This window comes from Dendrobium catenatum, unplaced genomic scaffold, assembly GCF_001605985.2.
Source record: "Dendrobium catenatum unplaced genomic scaffold, ASM160598v2 fragScaff_scaffold_763, whole genome shotgun sequence".
Lineage (NCBI taxonomy): Eukaryota > Viridiplantae > Streptophyta > Magnoliopsida > Asparagales > Orchidaceae > Dendrobium > Dendrobium catenatum.
Genome location: NW_021319225.1, coordinates 463,029 through 484,176, shown reverse-complemented (window position 1 = coordinate 484,176; position 21,148 = coordinate 463,029). Strand labels below are relative to the sequence as shown.

The following is a 21,148-nucleotide window of genomic DNA, read 5'->3' as shown; positions in this document are numbered from 1 at the left end:
TTATTGCGCCGCCAATAAGTTGGGCTAATGGGCTCCCATATATTTCAACGTCGAAGCTTTATATCAATTAGGATCCTGCTCCAGAATTGCTTGTTATAGCTGCCATTAATAAGATTGGCATTTCAAGGAAGAGGATTAGCATTCTCTGAATCAAATTTGTAGAACAAGAACTTGCCAAAGTCAAACACCAGCAGAAAAGTTATAAAACTTCCCAAAATCATTTTAAGTAGATGAATAAGAAAGTCGACACCAAACAATAGAAAAGCCGATAGAACAATCTTTTATTATATTTGATAACAAGAAACATCTTCAAAACTCTATAACGGTTCATAAACATGAAATATTTTATGTCTCTAAAGTGCTATATGTTTGAATTGAATACCAAATCTATCACAAGAGGAACAACTACATTATCGAAACATCAATGATAGCAATCCTCACATAAATGCATAAAAGCAAAGCCCCGAAAGAATAATATAACAGTAGTTCTTGATTAATTCTACGACAAAAATGACAGCATGTAACCTTTTATGCAGTCTTTGGCTTGATCCTTTTGACCCTGGAGTAGAGGAAAACACCCGCAAGTGCAATTCCAGTTCCTGCAACAAGGCATCAGTGGGAATTTTATTAGGGATCTTGTGATTTAAGGTGAAGATAGGTTGGTCTGAGGTCGTTAATGGCAATTAAGGGAAGGTGGGGCAGAACAAATTACCAATGGAATTGATGGGAGAAACTGGAGTCCTGAAGAAGAGAACTGATGTCACAATCACGACCACACGTTTGACGCAGTTACCAACTGAGTGGGTAACAGGGGAAACTCTTGACAGAATCATATACGAAACCTGTAAATTTATAAATTACAAGCCGTTGCATTAGCCTTTCTCATGATCAAATGCATTCAAATATATATTCCCAAAAAAAAAAATCTATAGATTATCAACTCGAGGATTATCACTTTAGTTCGCTTCAAATTCCAGCCGAAAACTGGTTAGCAAACTTTGCACAGAAGTTTCAGACGCTTTAATCAATCTTTCTAATGTTTTATAAGATTGACTCTGATCCGGAAGATGCATCATAAGATAAAATAGGAACAAATCATGATTTGGTATCCTTCAGACAGGGCAATATTCGAAGCATGCCAGCATCAAATTTCTGGTTGTAAAGTGCATGTAGAATAGTTTCTGGTACTACCATATAGAAATACAAGTATGAAAAGCAAAGTCTAACCTGCTGATAAGCATGAAAGCATAATCCTGCAATCAGGGATCTCACATAGATTTGCTTGAGGTTCAAACCCTGCAAAGTTTACAACAAAAGGAGCAATGAGACCCAGCACACATCATTAAAGCAAGAGCTCAACCTAAAAAAACATTACAAATATTCACAAATAACTTTCTCATCAAACAATAAGATTTAGGCTTCGTTTGGGACGGCTTTCTTGTTGCTTCTTAAAACAACTTTATAGTACAAAAGTTAAAATTTTTGTACTCGAAAGCTGCTTTAATAAGCAGCAAAAAAGCCGTCCCAAACGAAGCATTAGTTTTCGTCTCTGTTACATCTATGGAAACAGAAGCAATAACCATCATTCAAGATGAAGGTACTGTTTTTTTTTTTTTTTAATTCTTTGTGTACAAATGGAATGTTGAAATCACAAGTTACTGCATTATAAGGAGCGCAAATCAAGCCAGAAGACGTTCTAAGCATACACACAAGAAGTGTGGATGCAAGCACACATGAAAGTGCGTAGATCCACGCATGCAAGTCTAAAAGGTTTTAGATCCGGAAAACTCACTGCAGACTGTAGGTATGACGGAGTGAACTTGACGCCTTCAACAAAGAATGTGACAGGAGCTAACAGGAGCAGAGACATAATTGTTATAATTGAGAAGAGGTTGATATTGTCCAGAGATTCCTGTTCAAAATTACATAAATAAATCAGAACTACAATGAAATAAAAATTGGAGAGAATTTAGCCAAATAGAGTTCCCTAATATCAAGGAGTATGCATGGACATTGTGGTTTATAATTTAGCAAAGGACAGTGCACCATGTTCCATGAAATTCTCACTCGCACTTAATGGAAGGTCCACAAACCTCTCTCTTGACCATGACTTTTTTGCTAAGAACATTACGGGATTGAAATGTCAAATTGGAAGCCATAGCACTCCAAAAGCCTGCCCTGTTTTATGAAAGCAAACTGATAAGCTGACTTAAACTGTGTTCACCATAAACGAAGGTAAAGAGATTGGTTAAGAATGAGTTCAAACTGAAGAAATAGAGAGCGCAAAATACAAGTTGAATAAGCACTCAAAAATTAATCTTAATAAGATGTAAGAGAAAGATTACGCATCCTAATGTTGCTTCCTAATTGAACTGGTATCGATAAATTTTCTTACCAATTAAAAGAAGCTTCGGTCATAGATGCTAGAGCCACACCACCAACAATTGGTGCAAGAGAAAATAAAACCCAGACGGAAGGTTGCTGCACATTTCAAGTAAAACAAAGTAAACACCAAGAACACAATAACACAAAAATAGTAACTGTAAATTTCTGAATACATTGCTTGCATGCAGACAAGCCTGGCAGATAAGAAGTTATGCACTGTGACTTGACTAGGTCAATCACTTGAGCTATGGTTTGTATTGTTTAGTTTATCTTATGGCTTTTCTTTTTTTTTTAAACAAAAAATAACTTTGGAATATCAAGTAAATAAAACAGAAACCTAACCAATTATTTCAAAGAGATTACAAATAAAAATAGTATAAAACAACATTAAATAAATATATAATTTTGAAAGAAGTATTTAGAAATCTTAAATTTTTAGTTAACTTTAGTCGTATTTAACAAACATGTATATATATCACTAAATAACTATCATATCCTGGTAAATTAAAATATTGAATCTCTCTCTCTCTCTCTCATTTAATATATTATAATTATTATTTCTGACAAGGAGTTTAAAAATAATGACTTGACTGTGTTTTCTAACACTCATAAAGAGACATTTGAACCAAGTTACCCCCTGCTACACCCTGCGACACGAGAAATTATTACATCCGGTGAAAATACCGAGCAATACCGAGCATACCGAGTGTACAGAGTGCGCTGTACCGAGCACGGTACCGAGCACTTTAGTGACGTGGCATTTTGTTATTGGTTTCCGGATGCATTCGATAACCTGACGGAATAATTACTCCTGCGACACCAAGTTGCCGCCTGCTACTCCCTGCAACACCAATCAGACACAATAGAGTTCCCTAGTAGCTGCTATCTTTTGACATCAAGCAAAATGGTAAATGGAAATTTTAGAACATCAATGTATTTAGACCAGTAGTGGTGGCGAACGGCCATTGCATCAGCTGAAGGCATGGACATGTTGGTAGCAGTTATGGCAAGGCTCAAGTGTTCAACAACATATGAGGATGAGAGAATGACAACATCACCTAACTGAAGCACCTGGAGAGGTTGCATTGTTAAACTATTGCACTTCTGAACAGACTGATGGTGCCACTGGACGATGACAAGTGCATCACATGGGCTTGGTCAGCAGATAAGGGTGAAGCATAAATTGACCAGAGGTGTGGGCTCTGAAAATTCACGCCCCGGCCTCCCTGTTGCTTTCGTGGAGTTTTAACGGATTAAGTTCTGGGGTAAATTTTGGAAAGGCAGGTTAGATTTGAAGATAAGACAGTACCCAGAAATTTCAATCTCATTTTGCAAGGACTTTATGATCTGAGTTCTTGTTTCCGATAGGCGCAAGCTCCTATAATTACTTACCCCTCCCGGTAACGAGAGAGAACTATCGATTAAGGCTGGTCGTCAAGTGAATACATCATATCCGTAGATACATGGTATCCGACATATAGTAGCAGCATGGGTTTAGGTATTGTTGAATTGATATTTAAAATTTAGAATTTTCACCACCACGTACTTAAAGCGGATGGTGAGGGGATGGATGATGGACCCAATCAATATCTCATGGTTCCGTCATCCCAGGCTATCGTGGTCCCTGGTCTACTTAGTCAGAAGAGATAGTTGACCCAACCTGACAAAAGGATCCTTGTCGGCAACCATGGGTTGCGTCGTCCGAGGGTACCTTATAGACCTGGGGTGAATATTTGTCAAAGGGGACAAATCTGAATCCACCTTAGCTAACAGAGGGTTTTGTGTCCTATCGATTGTATCATATTGATTCATATCTCAAGGATTTGATATCATTGGGAAGCATACAGGCTCTGGCCATAACCGTAATTTAGTGGTGTCATTTGACTGCAAAACCACCCGGTTCAGAGGGCCCCAGTCATAACTGTTTACATGCGGTGTCATTTGGTAGCAAAACCGCCAGTTAGAAAACACGTGCCACGTCCTTACTGGCAGGAAACTGTCTGAGAATGAATCCTAATAATATTCTCGACCAAACATTAACTATTTGTGAGTTGAAGTGTATTTTCAAATTTGTCCACCTTGATAAACTGTTGTGGAGGATGGATGAGTTTTTGTCTTAAGTGGTTGATTCTTGATTTCAATTTTTAAATAGTTTGAATTTTGGGATTTTTTTAATTTTTAGGTTTTCATGGGCATTTGGACGGCATATAAAATATTTTGAATTAACCCCCTCCGGTTGAGATTTGCATTCAACATGACCATCATCAGGGTATTACAAAGAATTTTCATTTACGGATTGAACCTTATCGACTTTGTCAACTTGCCAACAGAGGATTGGATTCGTTGTCATCTATATGCTTTTATGAGCGAATTTTCTTGATTATAGACTTTAAAGGACTAATATGAACATATTAAAATAAATATCTCGATCGATGTCGCGACCGTATATTTGTTTGATGGTTCGAACCGTGTCGACTCCTATCTACCTAAATTGAATGATTGAGCTCGAACTTGGGTTCATCATTTGACCCGCGCAACATTCGTAGATGTCACGTGTATACCCGTAACATGATCGTCGGAGCCCATGCGGGTGTGTCATTGCATATACATTTCTTTATATTTTTGTTCATACATATCGTGGTGCATATGCAGGGGTATTTTGGAATATTTAACAGGTCTTCTATGTCGGCTCATAGAAGCTCGTGTCTGTTGTGATCCTTCTGCATTTGCTTGTTTTGTATAGGTAGACTGTCATGCACTACTTGTTGCTTTTTACAAGTGTATTGCAGTGCACTAACGAATCTCCTACTAGTTATCCGTATATAAATGTATTCGCATTATGCCTTTGCTCGTGGTCATTGCTTTGCATACAAATCTTCTAGCGTCGGCCATAGGCATTTGTATATGTTGTAGTTATTGTACCTTTTGCTTGACCATTCCCACCTGCCAAGCTATTCAATGCACCTCAATAAAGTTGATCAAGGGCCATCCAAACAAGCAATTGGACTTTATTTGTCCAATTGGCAATCTTAACAATTTGATAATCTTTATAAGGAAATACAGTCACAATTTACTAACTATATTACAAAAATAGAATTTAATATCTTCAAACTCACAACAATGTTGTATTATTAAAAGGGTGTGCCAAAGAAACGAGAATTTCCCCTCCAATGTAGGTTTTGTGAGACTATTGATGTCGAGAATTGTATCCCTGAGTTGTAGAGAAATTGTTTCTCTAATCCAAAATAACAACCTCTAGATCATAAAGAAGGTTGTATTAATCATTGTTTTAATCCCACCCTCCAATTATATTTTATAAATATTATACGTGAATATATTTTCTATAATATGCATGTATATTTTATGAATATAACAATTTTAGCCATGTTAACAAGTTTAAATATTATTCACAATCAAGTATAGTGCGTATCAATTAATTTAATCATTACACCTGAAGACATTTTTATATAGCCATATGGTGTTGCAATAAAATAATAAGTTTTAATGATTCCATCAAAGTTCGCATTATCATTTTTTTAAAAATTTACTATAATAAAATAAAATAACACTGAAAAAACAGGTTGCTATAGTTATAGGTATCACTAAGTATTTATTACGTTTAACTCTAATTAAAACTAGAACTCCATGAACAAAAAGAATAAGCATATTAATAATGGCATCATTTCAAAATCAGATTTGATTACAAGGTGTCGGAAAAGGAAAAGTTCACCTCGCCAAGGAACAAAGCAGAAAGCAGAACTGAGAAGAATGGTTCCATAGCTTTGATTGTATGTGTAAATGATACGGCAACTTTTCCAAGGCTCATATTAGTGAAAAGGTTGCCTAATGTATGGACAATAGCCAACGGAAGAATAGCTAAAAGCTGCAACATTTAAGGTTTTATCAATTAGATAAGTTTGTGACCAACAAGTTGAGTTTATAGTGGCTAGTATTAAGCATAGAAACCTGCGAAGAAGTTATATTTGGCCTCCTATAAAGATTTGTCGTCCACACAAAAAGTACAAACACCGTTCCAATTAGAAACTGACAAGTAGTAATTGTCAGTGGGTTGGGAAAAACTTTGAGCACCTACATGAAAAGAAGAACAAATTATGTTATTTTATATCGGAAAGTTTACTTAGCAGTAAGACCATAGTGAAAATAATCAGCAGCAAGAAAGTATGTGATATAACTAAAAACAGAACGTCAGTATGAACAAATGAAGTTAGAAAAGAAAAACAAATTAAAAAAAAGGACAAATGTTTCTCTATTCTTCCATGTATTTGGAATAAGAAACTAACAGTTCCAGGCCCAGTTACTCCTCAATGTGTATTACAATTGCCTGCCTTTCAGAGGATAGAAGCATGATTGAGGCTGGATTAAAGTGCTTCCATGTCTGCTATTTACCACAAGGAATTCCACGAACTTGCTAAAGAATCATGTGCTTGTAAGCAGAACAAAGCATCCATTACAATTGTAGGTGAAGAAATGATTCCACAACAATCAACAACAACATCAAGCCTTTGTCCCACTCCATGGGGCCAGCTACATGAATCATTTTTTGCCATTAAGTCCTGTTAAAAGTAAAATTCTCATTTAAATCTAATCAAGAAATATCATTTCTAATATTTTCTAACCAAGTTTTTTAAGGTTTACCTCTACCTTTCTTAACATAAGTCAAATCTAATACCTCAACTTTCCTAACCGGATCATCGGAAGGCCTCCGTTTAATATGACCAAACCATCTAAGGCAACTCTCTCTAATCTTATCTTCCACTGGAGCTACTCCAACCTTTTCACATATACGCTCATTTTGAATCCTATATCTAAGGGTAAAGCCACTCATCCACCTAAGCATCCTCATCTCTGCAACACTTAACTTAGTATTATGCTTCTCTTTTAATGGCCAACATTCGGCACCATAAAGCATTGGAGGTCTCACCACCATCTTATAGAATTTTCCACAACAATCAACTAGTGAAACAAAATTAGCTAGCTAGAAGTAATGATATAGGAATATAAACCCAGCTAGTACAAGTCACATGCATGAACAATATAAGCACATGCATGAAGCAGGACAGCATTAGTATTTTGGATTGAGATATGGGATAAAGAACAAAACCAAATTCAAGGATATGCAACGTCAGAAGGGTAATCTAAAATGTAGAATTAAATATCAAGCCAAAATAAAGCATCCAACTAAGATGCATTCTAAGCACACGACTAGCAGAAGTAAGAACATCTCAAATAACTAAGATATGTTAATCTGCACCCAGAAAGCTACAAATCTCTCATAATGATTGAGTTAAAGACCAAACCAAACAAGATGTGAATAGATTTTAACTTTCAGGAACCAAGAGACTAGGTAGCCTGTGTTGACCTTCCATTCAGAAATTTACAGATCTCTCACAATGACAGAGTTAAAGAGCTAACCAATCATAGCATGAATGGAATTAAACTTTCAAGAGCCAAGAAGTTGGGGTAGCTACTGAATACATCATTCAATTCTAGCTAAGCAAAAGAGGATTGAATGTATTTATCATCGCCAACAATGATGACTTACCAGGCACAAAGTAAATACCCGATATCATGGAAAGAAATGTGTCGTTAGTGCCCAAGTTTAATATAGAAGGTCAAGTAACTTACAAAATTCTGAACAATAGCCCTTCTCAAGGAATCAAACCTAAGACCTCCACAATGGAAGTCAAGGATATAGAACTCAACCAAGCGTCCAGTATTTATTAATCAAATCCTATCTATGATGCACCGACACGGACACGGCGACACGGACGCGACACGACACGGACACGGCAATTTTTAAAAATATAGGACACGGGTACGGCGTGGACACGGCATAATATTTTTTTAATATAATATATAATAATTTTTAAAAATACAGGGCACGGACACGGCGTGGACAGATGTCTCTTTTGAACCTTCACCTAATCCACCCCTGCCAGTAGCATAGCAACATATCCCAATAATAAGACAACATTAATACAACAATATACCAGTCTTCCGGGGGCGCTACCCCCTGCGGGGGTTTCCGGGGGCAGCGCCCCCGGAACAAAATTTTATTGTAGAGTAATTTTGAAGTTTTGCTTGTTTTTAATGTTCGTAAGTTGTTTGTATGGGAAGATACCGAGTGGTGCCGAGCATGTACCTAGTAGTACCGAGCATATACGTAGCAATACTGAGCATGTACCTAGCGGTACCGAGCATGTACCTAGCAGTACCGAGCATGTACTGAGCGGTACCGAGCATGTACTGAGCGGTACCGAGCATATACTGAGCAATACCGAGCATGTACTGAGCAATACCGAGCATGTACTGAGCGGTACCGAGCATGTACTGAGCAATACCGAGCATGTACTGAGCGGTATCGAGCATGTACTGAGCAATACCGAGCATGTACTGAGCGGTACCGAGCATGTACTAAGTTGTATACCTCATTTAATAACCGGAAACTCGTGTCCGACACGCGTGTCCGATTTTAATTTTAATTTTTTTAATTGCGACACTCCAATGCCGTGTCGGACACGTGTCCATGTGGTGTCCGACGCGTGTCCGTTTCCGACATGTGTCCGACATTGCATACCCTCTCTAAGTGCCGTGTCGGTGCATCATAGAATCCTATATTTTAAATATGATAATGTAACATATAAAAAGTCAAGCACCAAAGTGTCCAATTGTTTAAATACCCTCCATTAAAGAGATCTACAACAACAACAGTAACAACATCAAGCCTTTAACCCACAATGTGGGTCGGCTACATGAATCATTTTCTCCATTGTGCCCTGTTAAGAGTCAAATTCTCATTTAAATCTAATAAAGAAAGGTCATTTTTAATATTTTCTAACCAAGTCTTCTTAGGCTTACATCTACCTTCCTTAACATAACCAAAACTAATACATCTACTCTCCTAGCCGAGACAAAGCAGCCGTTTTATGTGACCAAACCATTTAAGGCAACTCTCTCTAATCTTATCTATCACTGGAGCTACTCCAACCTTGTAGGATCTAAATAAAGAAAATAAGTACAGTACAACAGCACTTTTTGCATTGTACTTTTGCATTAATGCAAAAGTGGTTCATTGAGATCTAATGCAACTTAATATTTTCTAATAAGCGAACCTTAGAAATTGAGCTCAGTTTCACCCTTAAAAGTACATTCTAAAATATTTTACTTTGTTAATTGACAAACACAATGATGCTCCGGGCTTGAATAGATTAATTGTATGACAATTGCTTTATAGGGATAAAATGGATCAAACATAGCTGGAGAATTGAGAATGCAATATGCAAAAAATAGTTAAAGGTTTTATAAATATCATTAAGAATTGAAGAAAAGAAAAACAAAGAGATATAAAAGGAGCAATATGACTCAATTCTGCACATAATAAATTAAGATTAAAGCTGAAAACTTCCTCATCATAATTTATGTTAACAATAATAAGGAAATTATAAACTAAGAAACTTATCCTAAGCACAATCATAAGCTCAATTGAGGCCGAAAAACCCTGATTAGTGACTGACTTTGCATTGGCTATTTCAAACCTAAAAAATTCGACTGTTGTAGCCAAAAAATTGTAAAGAAATACTAACGCCATCATATGGCACTCTTGTATATTAATTGTTTGATTATTTATATTGAAAAAAAATAAAATTTCAGTAATATTGATAATGAAATAGTTATACAATAATTTCAAAATATGAAGACTCAGCAGGAGAAATTAAATGTGTGCTCTCAATTGTACGTTTATATATATATAATTTATCTTATTTTATGATAAAAACTCTAATAAAAATGTGTTAAAAGCATTACCCTGTCTCTGAAAAAGATTGAGCTTATTTTTAAAATCAATAATTTGTGCCCAAAAAAAACTAGCTCTACAACTCATGAATGGAGCCACAGGAAAACCCAAGTGAAAAAAGACAAAGAAATAAGTGATTTGTCAATAAATCCAGGCAAAATAAAATTGTATAAGAAATAAGTGAATAAACTACATGACCGGAAAAACATACTACACTTATACAGAAGGTCCAGAACGATTATAAGTTTATCAGATCTCAAATTCACCGAACATCACAAACAGATCTGCAGAAGAAAACAAATTAACTGCGGAGAACAATGCATAATCACCAATGGGAAGCGCCAAAATCATAATTTTACTAGAACACAGGCTTTTCAAATAAAAAACACCTGATTATATCTTAAACAGAAAACCAAAACATCGAACCCAACCAACAACAAATCGAATCAGATCATAGCCAAGCAATACAACTGCAAACCAACTTCTCGAATGACAGAAAACGCTCAAAACAAACAGAGGAAGAGAATAACTACCTGTTTGTTATAGATGTTGAAGTAGATGTTAAATAGGTACCAAAGTCCGAAAAGCGAGCCGAGTAGCAGCGTCTGCAGCAGCTCGCTGGACTTGGCAGAGCTCTCACCGGCGCTTTCCGGTACGGAGCTTGCCCTCACAACGAGATCTTGTCGTGGCGAAGGAGAGGAAGACAAGGCTTGTACCCATCCGCCGAGCCTTGGTGACATCGTTCGGAGGCCGCCGGAGGCACCACAGCCTCGGATCGGAGCAACTGACGGCTTCGCCGCCGAAAAGGTCGAAAGGATCCGGCATCTAGGATTAGGGTTTGAGTTCCGTGAACGGAGGAGAGGGATGGAAGGCGAGAGGGCAAACGCTGAGCTCTGCATTTTTGGGCAAATTTTTTTTTTGCGCCTTCGTCCTCGTTCGCTCCCTTTCAAAGAATCGGAAAGGAGGGGGAGTAATATACCCCAATTATGTTTCCGAATTGTAAAGTGCACGTGGCAGGAGATCTAGGCCGATGGAGGAAAATTTTTCTGTTGGAAAACTGCTATAGCGGAGCTTTCGATGACCTAAGCCGCACCTCCCACCAACCGTGGCTCACCGGATCAACACGCACGCACGTGCTTTTTGAAGTTGGGTAAGAAATTTTGGAAATTCTGGTTAACATCATGATTTCATAAATCGGAGAGCACCTAATCTAATGAATGAAAGGTTTAAGGTTTTATGGCTCATCTAAGGTCAAAAATATTAATTTTATTTAAATATAATATAATCTACTTTATTAATGTAATCATATAAAAATATAACTAAAAATTAAACAAAATAAATAATCATGAAACATATGTTTAGATAAAATCAATATAACAATAAGTTTAGGGGGACAATTGCCCCCCCCCCCCTCGCCGGAGTCGAATCCTGTTAGGGGGCGCTAGCCCCTATGATCCCCAACATATTTATGAAGCGTACAATGATCAAGGATATGAACAAATAAGGGTCAACACAAATTCAAGGCAACTTCAACATATATTTTGTAGAAATTAAATGATTAATCATCTTTAGTGATCATTTTCTTTTTGTCTTTATTGACTCATTTTCTTACAGTGAAGGGTCGAGCTAAATTTGTGGCAACACCAAGGGACCCCCCCCCCCCCCCCCCCCCCCCCAAAAAAAAAAAAAAAAAAAAAAACCCCTCGTTAAAAATTAAGGTTGGATTTGCCCCTGAATATTATCAAACGACACAACTTGTGCCTTCAAATTCCCACAGGAGGTGATGACATCAAATTTATGCTCTTATTTTTATTGTGACAGCTCACTTTATTTTGACTAATATCCTTTTGTCATTTCTAATTCAATGTTTCTATATAAAGGATCAATGTTGATCTGCATGGTGAGCTCTATAACTTTCTAAAATATCATTTGCTTGATTATGTCATCTAAGCTTCAAAACATTAAAACTCAACATAAGAGATAAAATTTATATTTAAAACAAAGTTCAACATTCAATAAAATATAAGCAAAAAGAGCAAACAATTAAACTTGATGAAAGAGGGAAATCTAGCATATCAGTTCATCTGCACTGTGGCAGGGTAGCATAGCTCTAGTAGATAGACTTAATGAGATGAAAATGCATCTATATACGGAGTGATATATGAAGAAAAAGAAATTTCTGCAAAACCAATTCAAGCAAGAACGAGAAGAGATCCTGAAAAAGTATGCGGACAAGATTCGAGAATTGGATGCGCCCTCTTTCATCTCCTCGGGATAAATTTAAAGCAACCTCATCGACAGATGAGCTCTTTCAATCGTTGGAGAATCTGATGTAGGCAAAGAGGGGGTCAAAATATTTTGATTTGTAAATTCTAAGAGCTTCTATGTCCTCTACTAGAATAAGCTCATTAATGTCTAGTAGAGAGCCTTTTAAGCTCATAAATTGAAGATTAATTAGTTTCATTCCCCCCTCTCTAATGGCCCTTTGGTTTCCCATTTGGCTCCCCTTTTTATGGCTGCCCATTCCCCTTCCCTTGGCCCTTCAGTTTTCCCCTCCTGGTTCTTCTTCCTATAGCTGATTCCTCCCCCTTTGGTTGTTGTTTCGGTTCCCTCAGATACATGTTCCTTTCCCCTAGTTTACATGTTCCATTCCCTTTGGTTGCCTATTTCGGTTCCCTAGGCTACTAGTTCTGGTTCCCTGAGCTGCTGGTTCCGGTTCCCCGTGGTGCCTGTTCCGGTTCCCCTTATGGCCACCCATTCCTTCCCCCCTTGGCTATTTTTTTCCAGTTTTTTGTGTGGTTGTTTGGGTGATGTTCTAGATTGACTTTTGGCCTTCTATATCCCCTATATAGAAGGCTGAATCCTTACCTCTACCGACCCTTCCACGGATGAGGAACTCTAGACGCAGAGCGATCCTTGAAGCAACCCTTGTGAATCCCCTCACAAGCTCCCCCTCACAAGATCCTCTCTCTCTCTCTCTCTCTCTCTCTCTCTCTCTCTCTCTCTCTCTCTCTCTCTCTTTTTCTCCTCAAGATCTTCTCAGGTCAAGGCAGCAGCAAAAGATTATTCAAAATGTTGAACAAGAGCTCTTAAATAGAAGAGCTTCAAAGGAGCTCATTAATTGCAAGTTGCCGACAATATCGTCCAGGCCGATATAGACATCGTCCAGGCCGATCAGTACAAATCTCAGAAGATCGGCCAGAGCATCGCCCTGAATGCAAACTGGACGATTTAAAATTGGCTTGATCGTCCCGGCCGATCAGTTCAAATCAGAGAAAAATCGTTCAGAGCATCGCCCTGGATTCAAGCTGCCCGATATTTATCGTCCAGAAGTAACTAAGGTTTTTGAATAGATCGTCCTGGCCAATCCTGCGATTGTCCAGGACGATATGATCGTATCAATCATCCTTAATTACTTTCTTGATTTGTCTGATTAATTAAGGCATAATTATGAATATCGTCCAGGTCGATCCAAGATCGTCCTGGCCGATTACCAAAAATTACATAATACCTTAATTGTTTATGGCGGAAATTTCTTTCTGTTTTAAGTTTATCGTCCAGGACGATCTGTTAATGACGGATGCCTTAATTAAGAATCCCGAATAGAATCTCTGTTTTAAACTACATCGTCCAGGCTGATAAAAATATCGTCCTGGCCGATGTGAGTAAAAACAGAAATTCTAAGTCTCTCAAGTGTGTGTGTAGGGTTACTTAGCATCAGTCTCTTTGAACATTACAAATAGTCTCAAGAAGAGAAAAAACAAAGTACAGACTGACTCAACCCTAAACCTACGCAATCTTGAACTGGCTTCGTTTGTTCATCCGATCTTTGATTCCTGGGAATCAATATTGTTTGTCAATCATCAAAACATAAGTCATGAAAATAGATTTGCAACAATTTATACTTGAAACAAAGCTCAACATTCAATAAAATATAAGCAAAAAGAACATACAATTAAACTTGATGAAAGAGGGAAAACCAACATATCAATTCATTTGCACTGTGGCAAGGTAGCATAGCTCTAGTAGATAGACTTAATGAGATGAAGATGCATCTATATGTAGAGTGATATATGAAGAAAAAGATATTTATGCAGGACCAATTCAAGCAAGAATGAGAAGAGATCCTGAAAAAGTATTGTGGACAAGATTCGAGAATTGGATGTGCCTCCTTCATCTCCTCGGGATAAATTTAAAGCAACTTCATCACGAGATGAGCTCTTTCAACCGGGGGAGAATCTGATGTAGGCAAAGGTGGGGTCAAAATATTTTGATTTGTAAATTTGAAGAGCTTCCTGGTCCTCTACTAGAATTAGCTCATTAATGTCTAGTAGAGAGCCTTTTAAGCTCATAAATTGAGGATTAATTAGGTTCATTCCCCCCTCTCTATTGGCCCTTTGGTTTCCTATTTGGCTACCCTTTTTATGGCTGCCCTTTTCCCTTCCCTTGGCCCTTCAGTTTTTCCCTCCTGGTTCTTCTTCCAGTGGATGATTCCTCCCCCTTTGGCTGCTGTTTCAGTTCCCTGAGCTGCCTATTCCTTTCCCCTGGTTTGCCTGTTCCATTCCCTTTGGTTGTTTGTTCTGATTCCCTAGGCTACTAGTTAAAGTTTCATGGGCTGCTGGTTTTGGTTCAATGTGGTGCCTGTTTCGGTTCCCCTTGTGGCCACCCGTTCCTTCCCCCCTTGGCTATTTTTTTCCCGGTTTTCTGTGTGGCTGTTTGGGTGTTGTTCTGGACTGACTTTTGGCCTTTTATATCCCCTATATTAATTGGTTTAAATGGATGTTATGGTGGTTGTTTGGCTGCTCTTTTATCCTATATAAATATGTGATGTTTTTGTAGATAAAAAAAAATGTTATGTGGCTTATTTTTTGAACTAACTTGTGGGTTTCCTCGTGGAAAAGCTTGCGAGCTTGTTCCATTTCTCTCTTCTTCTAAGAAAGCTTGCGAGCTTGTCCTCTCTTTCGTCTAGGCTTCTTACCTCTTTCTTCTCTCAGCAAGTTCGGCGCCATTTGTATCTTTCTTCTCAAGGAAATGCAAGTTTATGTGTTTAATTTTATGTCAAAGTTTGTAACCATCTTTTTCTAATATGAAAGTTGTCTTTTGTTTTGTTTAAGTGTTGTCGCTTTGTCTTATGTAATTTTGTTTAAGTTTTTGTGTCAATATATGGTTGTAAGTGTGAAAGTCCTAGTTTTTCTATTATTTCTTAGGAAACCTCTTTTGTATGCTTGCTAAAAATTAGGATCTTCCTAATTTTTTGCTTGTATCAAACTTCCACAATACAGACGCCCACAAAAATGATCAACAAAAAAAAAATAAAAATCACTGTGACAATAACATGATATCTCCAGTCCACTTGACATATATTTGTTCCAAAGGATTTTAGGAATTTCAGTTGCAAAATAACGTTAACCTACTCACAAGAAAACTAAAGAATAGGGAAGATGGAATTTTTTGACATGAAATAAAGTATACTTATTATTTTTAATATAGATTTATTTTATTTTTATTGAATATAGAATAAATTAATTGTTAAGATGCTTACAACTACTGGTTGATAATAGTGGTGGCAATGGTCACCTATGATAATGGTGGCAATCACTGAGAGTGATAGAGCTATCTCTTATGGTACTGACTACCGATGTTAATAGTTATTTTTGAAGACACTAAAAAAGATTTAGGGGTAGTTTCAAATTTTATTATAACTAATTCTAGTATTATTTTCTTATTTATTTATTTTTAATTTTTTAAACTATGTTGATTCTAAAATTTAATTCAGGTTGAATGTCAAACGATAATGAGTAATCAATATTTTTGTAATCATGAAATAAAGGGTTGTTTGAATTTTAAATGATTTTTATGTGATTAAAAAGAATAAAGTATCTTTTTTAGGAAAAAAAAAAGATTTCCAATAAAATAGAGTCAAAATGATACAAATAGTACCGATAAGAAAAGGTAACACTAAGAAACCTCCCTCAACAAAACACGAAAAAGAAGAGTGAAACAAAACAAGCTAAAACAATCTATACATGCAAAGAACACCTCAATGGGGATCACCCCCGCTTCCATCCATCTTCCGCTTCCTAGTAAGATCAGAAATTTGCTACAAGCGTTGAAGATCCTTAGGAGCCTGAGGCAAATAGGTTCTATCTTTCATTGGGTCAAAGCGCCTTGGATGCACGAGGAATGCCTCAGTGGAGAATTTGAATGAAATGTTGAAGAGATCACCATCCATAGATGAAGCACCTTGCTTGGTCGGTTCAGTAACTTTCCCTTGAGATAGGGCGGTAGTAGTCTTCTTTCCACCAATACCAATATTGAAATTCTTCTTCTTTAGTCTCTAGATTTTCTAAATGAAACGAGACTCCAAGGCTCATAACTTTCAGAATTTAGTCCTTCGCTCTCACTTGTTATTAAAGTATACTTGTTATTTTAAATATAGATTATTTTTATTTTTATTAAATATCAAATAATTCAATTTATGTGATTCTAGTGGTGATCATCATGCCATTGTGGACATCGCGATGAAATTTTTTATTTTGATTCTTTTTATTATTTTTTATTTATTTTTAAATTTTATTTTTTATTTTTATTTTTTGTGATGACAACTAGTGATTATTGGTTGCAACAAATAGTTGTTGACAGTGGCCAAGTCAGAAATTTTTAGGGGGGCTCAACTTTAACAATATTTCAGCTAATTTTTATATTTAATTAATCACTTTATTATTTATATGTATTATAAAAATTTAATATATTCTATGAAGATATGCTTATGAATTTCATTTGAGTTTTTTTTTTTTTTAGAAACCACTCCTTTTCTAAATTTCTCGAAGTGACCCATTTATTTATATTTTTTTAAGTTTTTTTGATTGTTAATATAATCTCCTTATTTTTTTATCAATTTATCCAAACATTGTAATTGACAAATTATAAATATTTTTTTTAATCAAAACAAATTATCAGTTTAGATTTGGGTCGTTTGAGGCGCCAAGGCTAAGGTTCAGATTAACTAAATTCAAGTAGGATCACTTTTGAGTCAACTCAAATCGAACCCCAACCCGTTAGACAATTTTGACACCTCTAGTGATGATAGTTGGCAGCGGTAAATGTTGACGAATGATGGTGGGGTTGCCAATGGTGGTGACCGTTACCGGTGTTTCTAGTTAGTTTTTTTTTTTTTGGACATTTAGGCCATTTAAGGCAAACTCACACACATAACGCATACACATAGACTCAAACCCTGAACCTCTTAGTTGGAAGCCTAAGCTCTCAACCAATAGGCCAAAGAGAGTTGTGTGTGTGAGTTAGTTTTAAAAACCCTCAAAACATTTAGAGGCCGATTTGGTATCACTTTCAATTTTTGCGTTTAGTTATATTTTTAATTTATTTCATTTATATTATAACACGAATAAAAAGGAAAATATTTAGAAAAGAATCGGTAGTATATTTAAATTAGTGGATGAAATGCAATCTTAAAAAATTTTAGTTTTTTGTATATATATATATCAAAAAGCTATGCGGTAGTATTTTTATATTATTACTATTAGTAGTAGTAATGAAAGTATTATTATTTTTATTGTCATTATTATTGTTGTTATTATTATTATTATTATTATTATTAGTAGTAGTAATAATATTAACAATAATAATAGTAGTGGTAATAAAGAAAATATCAGAATGCATATTATAGTATTAATAACAGTAATAGTAATACTAGTAAATACAACAAAACTTTGAATAGTATTAATAATCATAATAAATAAATAATAATAAGAATATTTGCGGCGGTAGAAAAAGATTTAGTTTAATGTCTTAACTTTGTATGAATATACAACGCATAATCAAGTAAAAATAGAGGGTGCCACATTTATAAGAGACGCAAAAAATTTTATGTGGAAAACTCCTAAAAGAAAAAAAATCACGGGGTCTAGCCTAGTTTGAATTAATCCACTAATAATTGCAGTTGATTACAAATGAGACCCTTATTTCGGAGGAAAACCTTGGCTTGATGTAACAAATATATACAATATAAAGTGCACTACATGGTGGGAATTAGATGAATCACTATTAACATGTTCATTTGGTTGGAATGACCATAGTCGATGGGCAACGGAGGTCAGAAATATCATAATCTGGTGATGGTAGTTGAAAGGACCGTAATCAGTGAGCGATGGAGGTCAGAAGGACTATTATCGGCGGACGAAAAAAGTCGGAAAGACTGTTGTTTGGCGACCGATGTCGGAAGGACCATTGTCCGTAGTCAACAGTTAAGTGTAAATCAGGCGTCAATTAGTAGACAGGCAGAAGTCCAAATTCAGTTGATGGACAGAAAGAAGTCCGGCATCAGTTGGTGGTCGGGTGTACGTTCGCTGTCAGTCGATGACCAGGAGGAAATCTGATGTCGGTCGATGGCCGGACAGAAGTCTGATGTCAGTATGGCTAAAGTTCGGTGTCAGTTTGCAGCCGGGTAGAAGTTTGGTGTTGGTCGGTGGACGGGCAGAAGTCCGACATCAGTTGATGGCTGGGCGGAAGTTAGGTGATAGTCGGTGGCTTGCTTCTGTATTTGACCCTCCTTGCTCGGGGCCCCCTTCTCTTCTTTTTCTGCAATGAAGAATGAGGGGTCTATTTATAATTTTCTGAGAGTGGCATAGCCAGTAAATAGGAGGAAGTTCAACGGTAAATTAGGAGTTATTTGAATGGACAGCTGAAGTTGATTCCCTTGATCGTGGACCTTGGTATTTGAATGCCTTAATGATATAAAAAATCAGCAATCTTTGGATTTGTTTAGTTGAGCTGCTCGATTCAACTATAATTATGTCACATTTAAAAACTATTTGGTAATTCCAAATTATGGTTTGAACCTTCCAAAGGTGCTTTAGGTCTTTAATTTGGACTCATTTAGTCTCGAATTGAGTCAAATTTTGTGTCATTGGGTTTATATTATTGAGGCATTAAGTTCTACTGTAAGTTTGCTAAAATCAAAATTCATATGGTCCTGAGTTTATTTTTTGAAGTTTCTAACCTGATTTTGCCTTGAGATTTGTGCCCGATCAAGATAATTTTTTGATGTTATATTAAATTATTATTATTATTATTATCAATAATAATATTGTAAAATAATAATACCAAGCCTTTATCCCATTATGAGGGGTCAGGCTATATGAATATTTTTCTCCATTGTTTCAAACTAAAAGTCAAATTCATATTTAAATTTAATAAAAAAAATGTAATTTCTAATATTTTTTCAACCAAATCTTTTTAGATATGCCCTCATAATCAAGTTATCGAAAGGCTGGCATTTTATGTGTCCAAATTAGGGGTGTAAATAAGTCGAGTCGAACTCGAGCAAGAGGTAGTTCGAGCCTGGCTCGCTAATTTTGCAGGTGGATCGAACTCGAGCTTGACTAGTCTGTCTGAATCCCAAGCTCGAATTCGGTTGGTTGGCTCAAGCTTAGCTCACATACTGGCTCGATTACAGGCTTGAATTAAATATTTTTTATGAAATTTTCACCATCAAAATGATGCTTTGATGTAGTATTGATTATTTATTAATTGAAGGCTTTTTTTATATATATATATATAATGTAAAAGCTAATGTACTGAAAGTGTGGTTGCTCCATTTTTGTATATAGAAAAAATTGCATGAGAGAGTCCAGAAATGGTGGGAAAGGCTTTTTAGATCTCCATTATCCATAAGATAGATGTTCATTGCTATATAAACTACAACCAAACATCATAGAAACACAATTACAAATAATCCGCACAAAGTTCAAATTACATATATGAAATTAGAACATTACGAAGCTAACAAAAAAAAATCTCCACACTTTCTTCATATTCGTCAACCTGAAATTGTAACCAGAGCATTAGAAAGCTTGCCAAAATTTGATGATAACAAAAAATACATTAAAGAAATAATCAATAAGGTATTACAAAAGTTTACTTCTCCAAGCCTTTAACATCTTCTCATAAATTTTGATGCCAATCTAAATTTTTTTTAAAAAAAATATTAAATCATTAAATCAAGACTTTATTTTTTATTATATAATAATGCATGACTCTATGAATGTGTTTTCAAATTGTTCATGGATGATACATTTGCACTGGTTTCTCCATACATTTGACCTATTTGAGATCCAATACATCCTCCATGATCATGGGTAATGGCGGAGCCAACAAGTTTTTATAGGGGCCCCAAATAACTTTTTTTTTAAATTCTAACATTTTTTTTTTCATTCGAGCTTGGCTCCAACATTGAAAATTTTAATTTTTTATTAAATTTATTATTCTAAAAAAGAAAATAACACTTGTAAGATAATAAAAAACTTAAAATTAAATAAGAATTACATTTTCCCTTAAAAAAATATAAGCTTTTGTAGGAGCAGAGACATTATGCATTAATGAAAATCAAGAATATAAATATAGAAAAGAAACTTTTATGAGGATGTTTTCATGTTATATATGTAAAGTTGGTGTACTGAAAGTGTGGCTGCTCCATCATTTTTGTATACAACCAATCAAAAAATTGATGTAGGATTGCAATTGTATCACCAAGAAGGACGATTGGCAATGCTAGACATTAGTTGGAATTATTGTACTTACTACCCAAAAAAAAAAAAAATCTAGTAGTAAGACTCTAAATGTTGGTGCCTCTTTAATTGATTGACATGCTAGATTGCCTTAAGTTTTCTGTGTTGAAAAAAAAAAAAATCTAATTTGGTCTGATATTTGTATTATTTAACCATCCATTTCTATTCATAGAGTCACTACTATGGAAAACATAAATTAAGGATGCAATCTTCTTGGATGGGTCATGAAGTCCTTTCTCTTACATGGCTTCTCCCATTAGGATAAAAAGAGTCAGATGTCTGGTATCCCTGATTCATAGATTGATTTTAGATTGATGGGTATCAGAGTGAGAGGCTCCAACGTTATGATTGCTACGCATGTTGA

General features: G+C 35.8%; 1 protein-coding gene across 1 annotated transcript; it reads right to left on the bottom strand.

Annotated features, from left to right (window-relative positions):
* Positions 1–255: 255 nt before the first annotated feature.
* LOC110100362 (phosphoenolpyruvate/phosphate translocator 2, chloroplastic) lies at positions 256–11,162 on the bottom strand. Its single transcript, XM_020827815.2, has 9 exons — positions 10,732–11,162; positions 6,352–6,474; positions 6,116–6,268; positions 2,396–2,481; positions 2,094–2,178; positions 1,793–1,912; positions 1,228–1,296; positions 713–842; positions 256–599 (listed from the first exon to the last, which is right to left on the bottom strand). Exons 1-9 carry the CDS (start codon positions 11,095–11,097, stop codon positions 529–531), a joined length of 1,203 nt encoding a protein of 400 aa, XP_020683474.1. The 5' UTR covers positions 11,098–11,162; the 3' UTR covers positions 256–528.
* Positions 11,163–21,148: the final 9,986 nt, after the last annotated feature.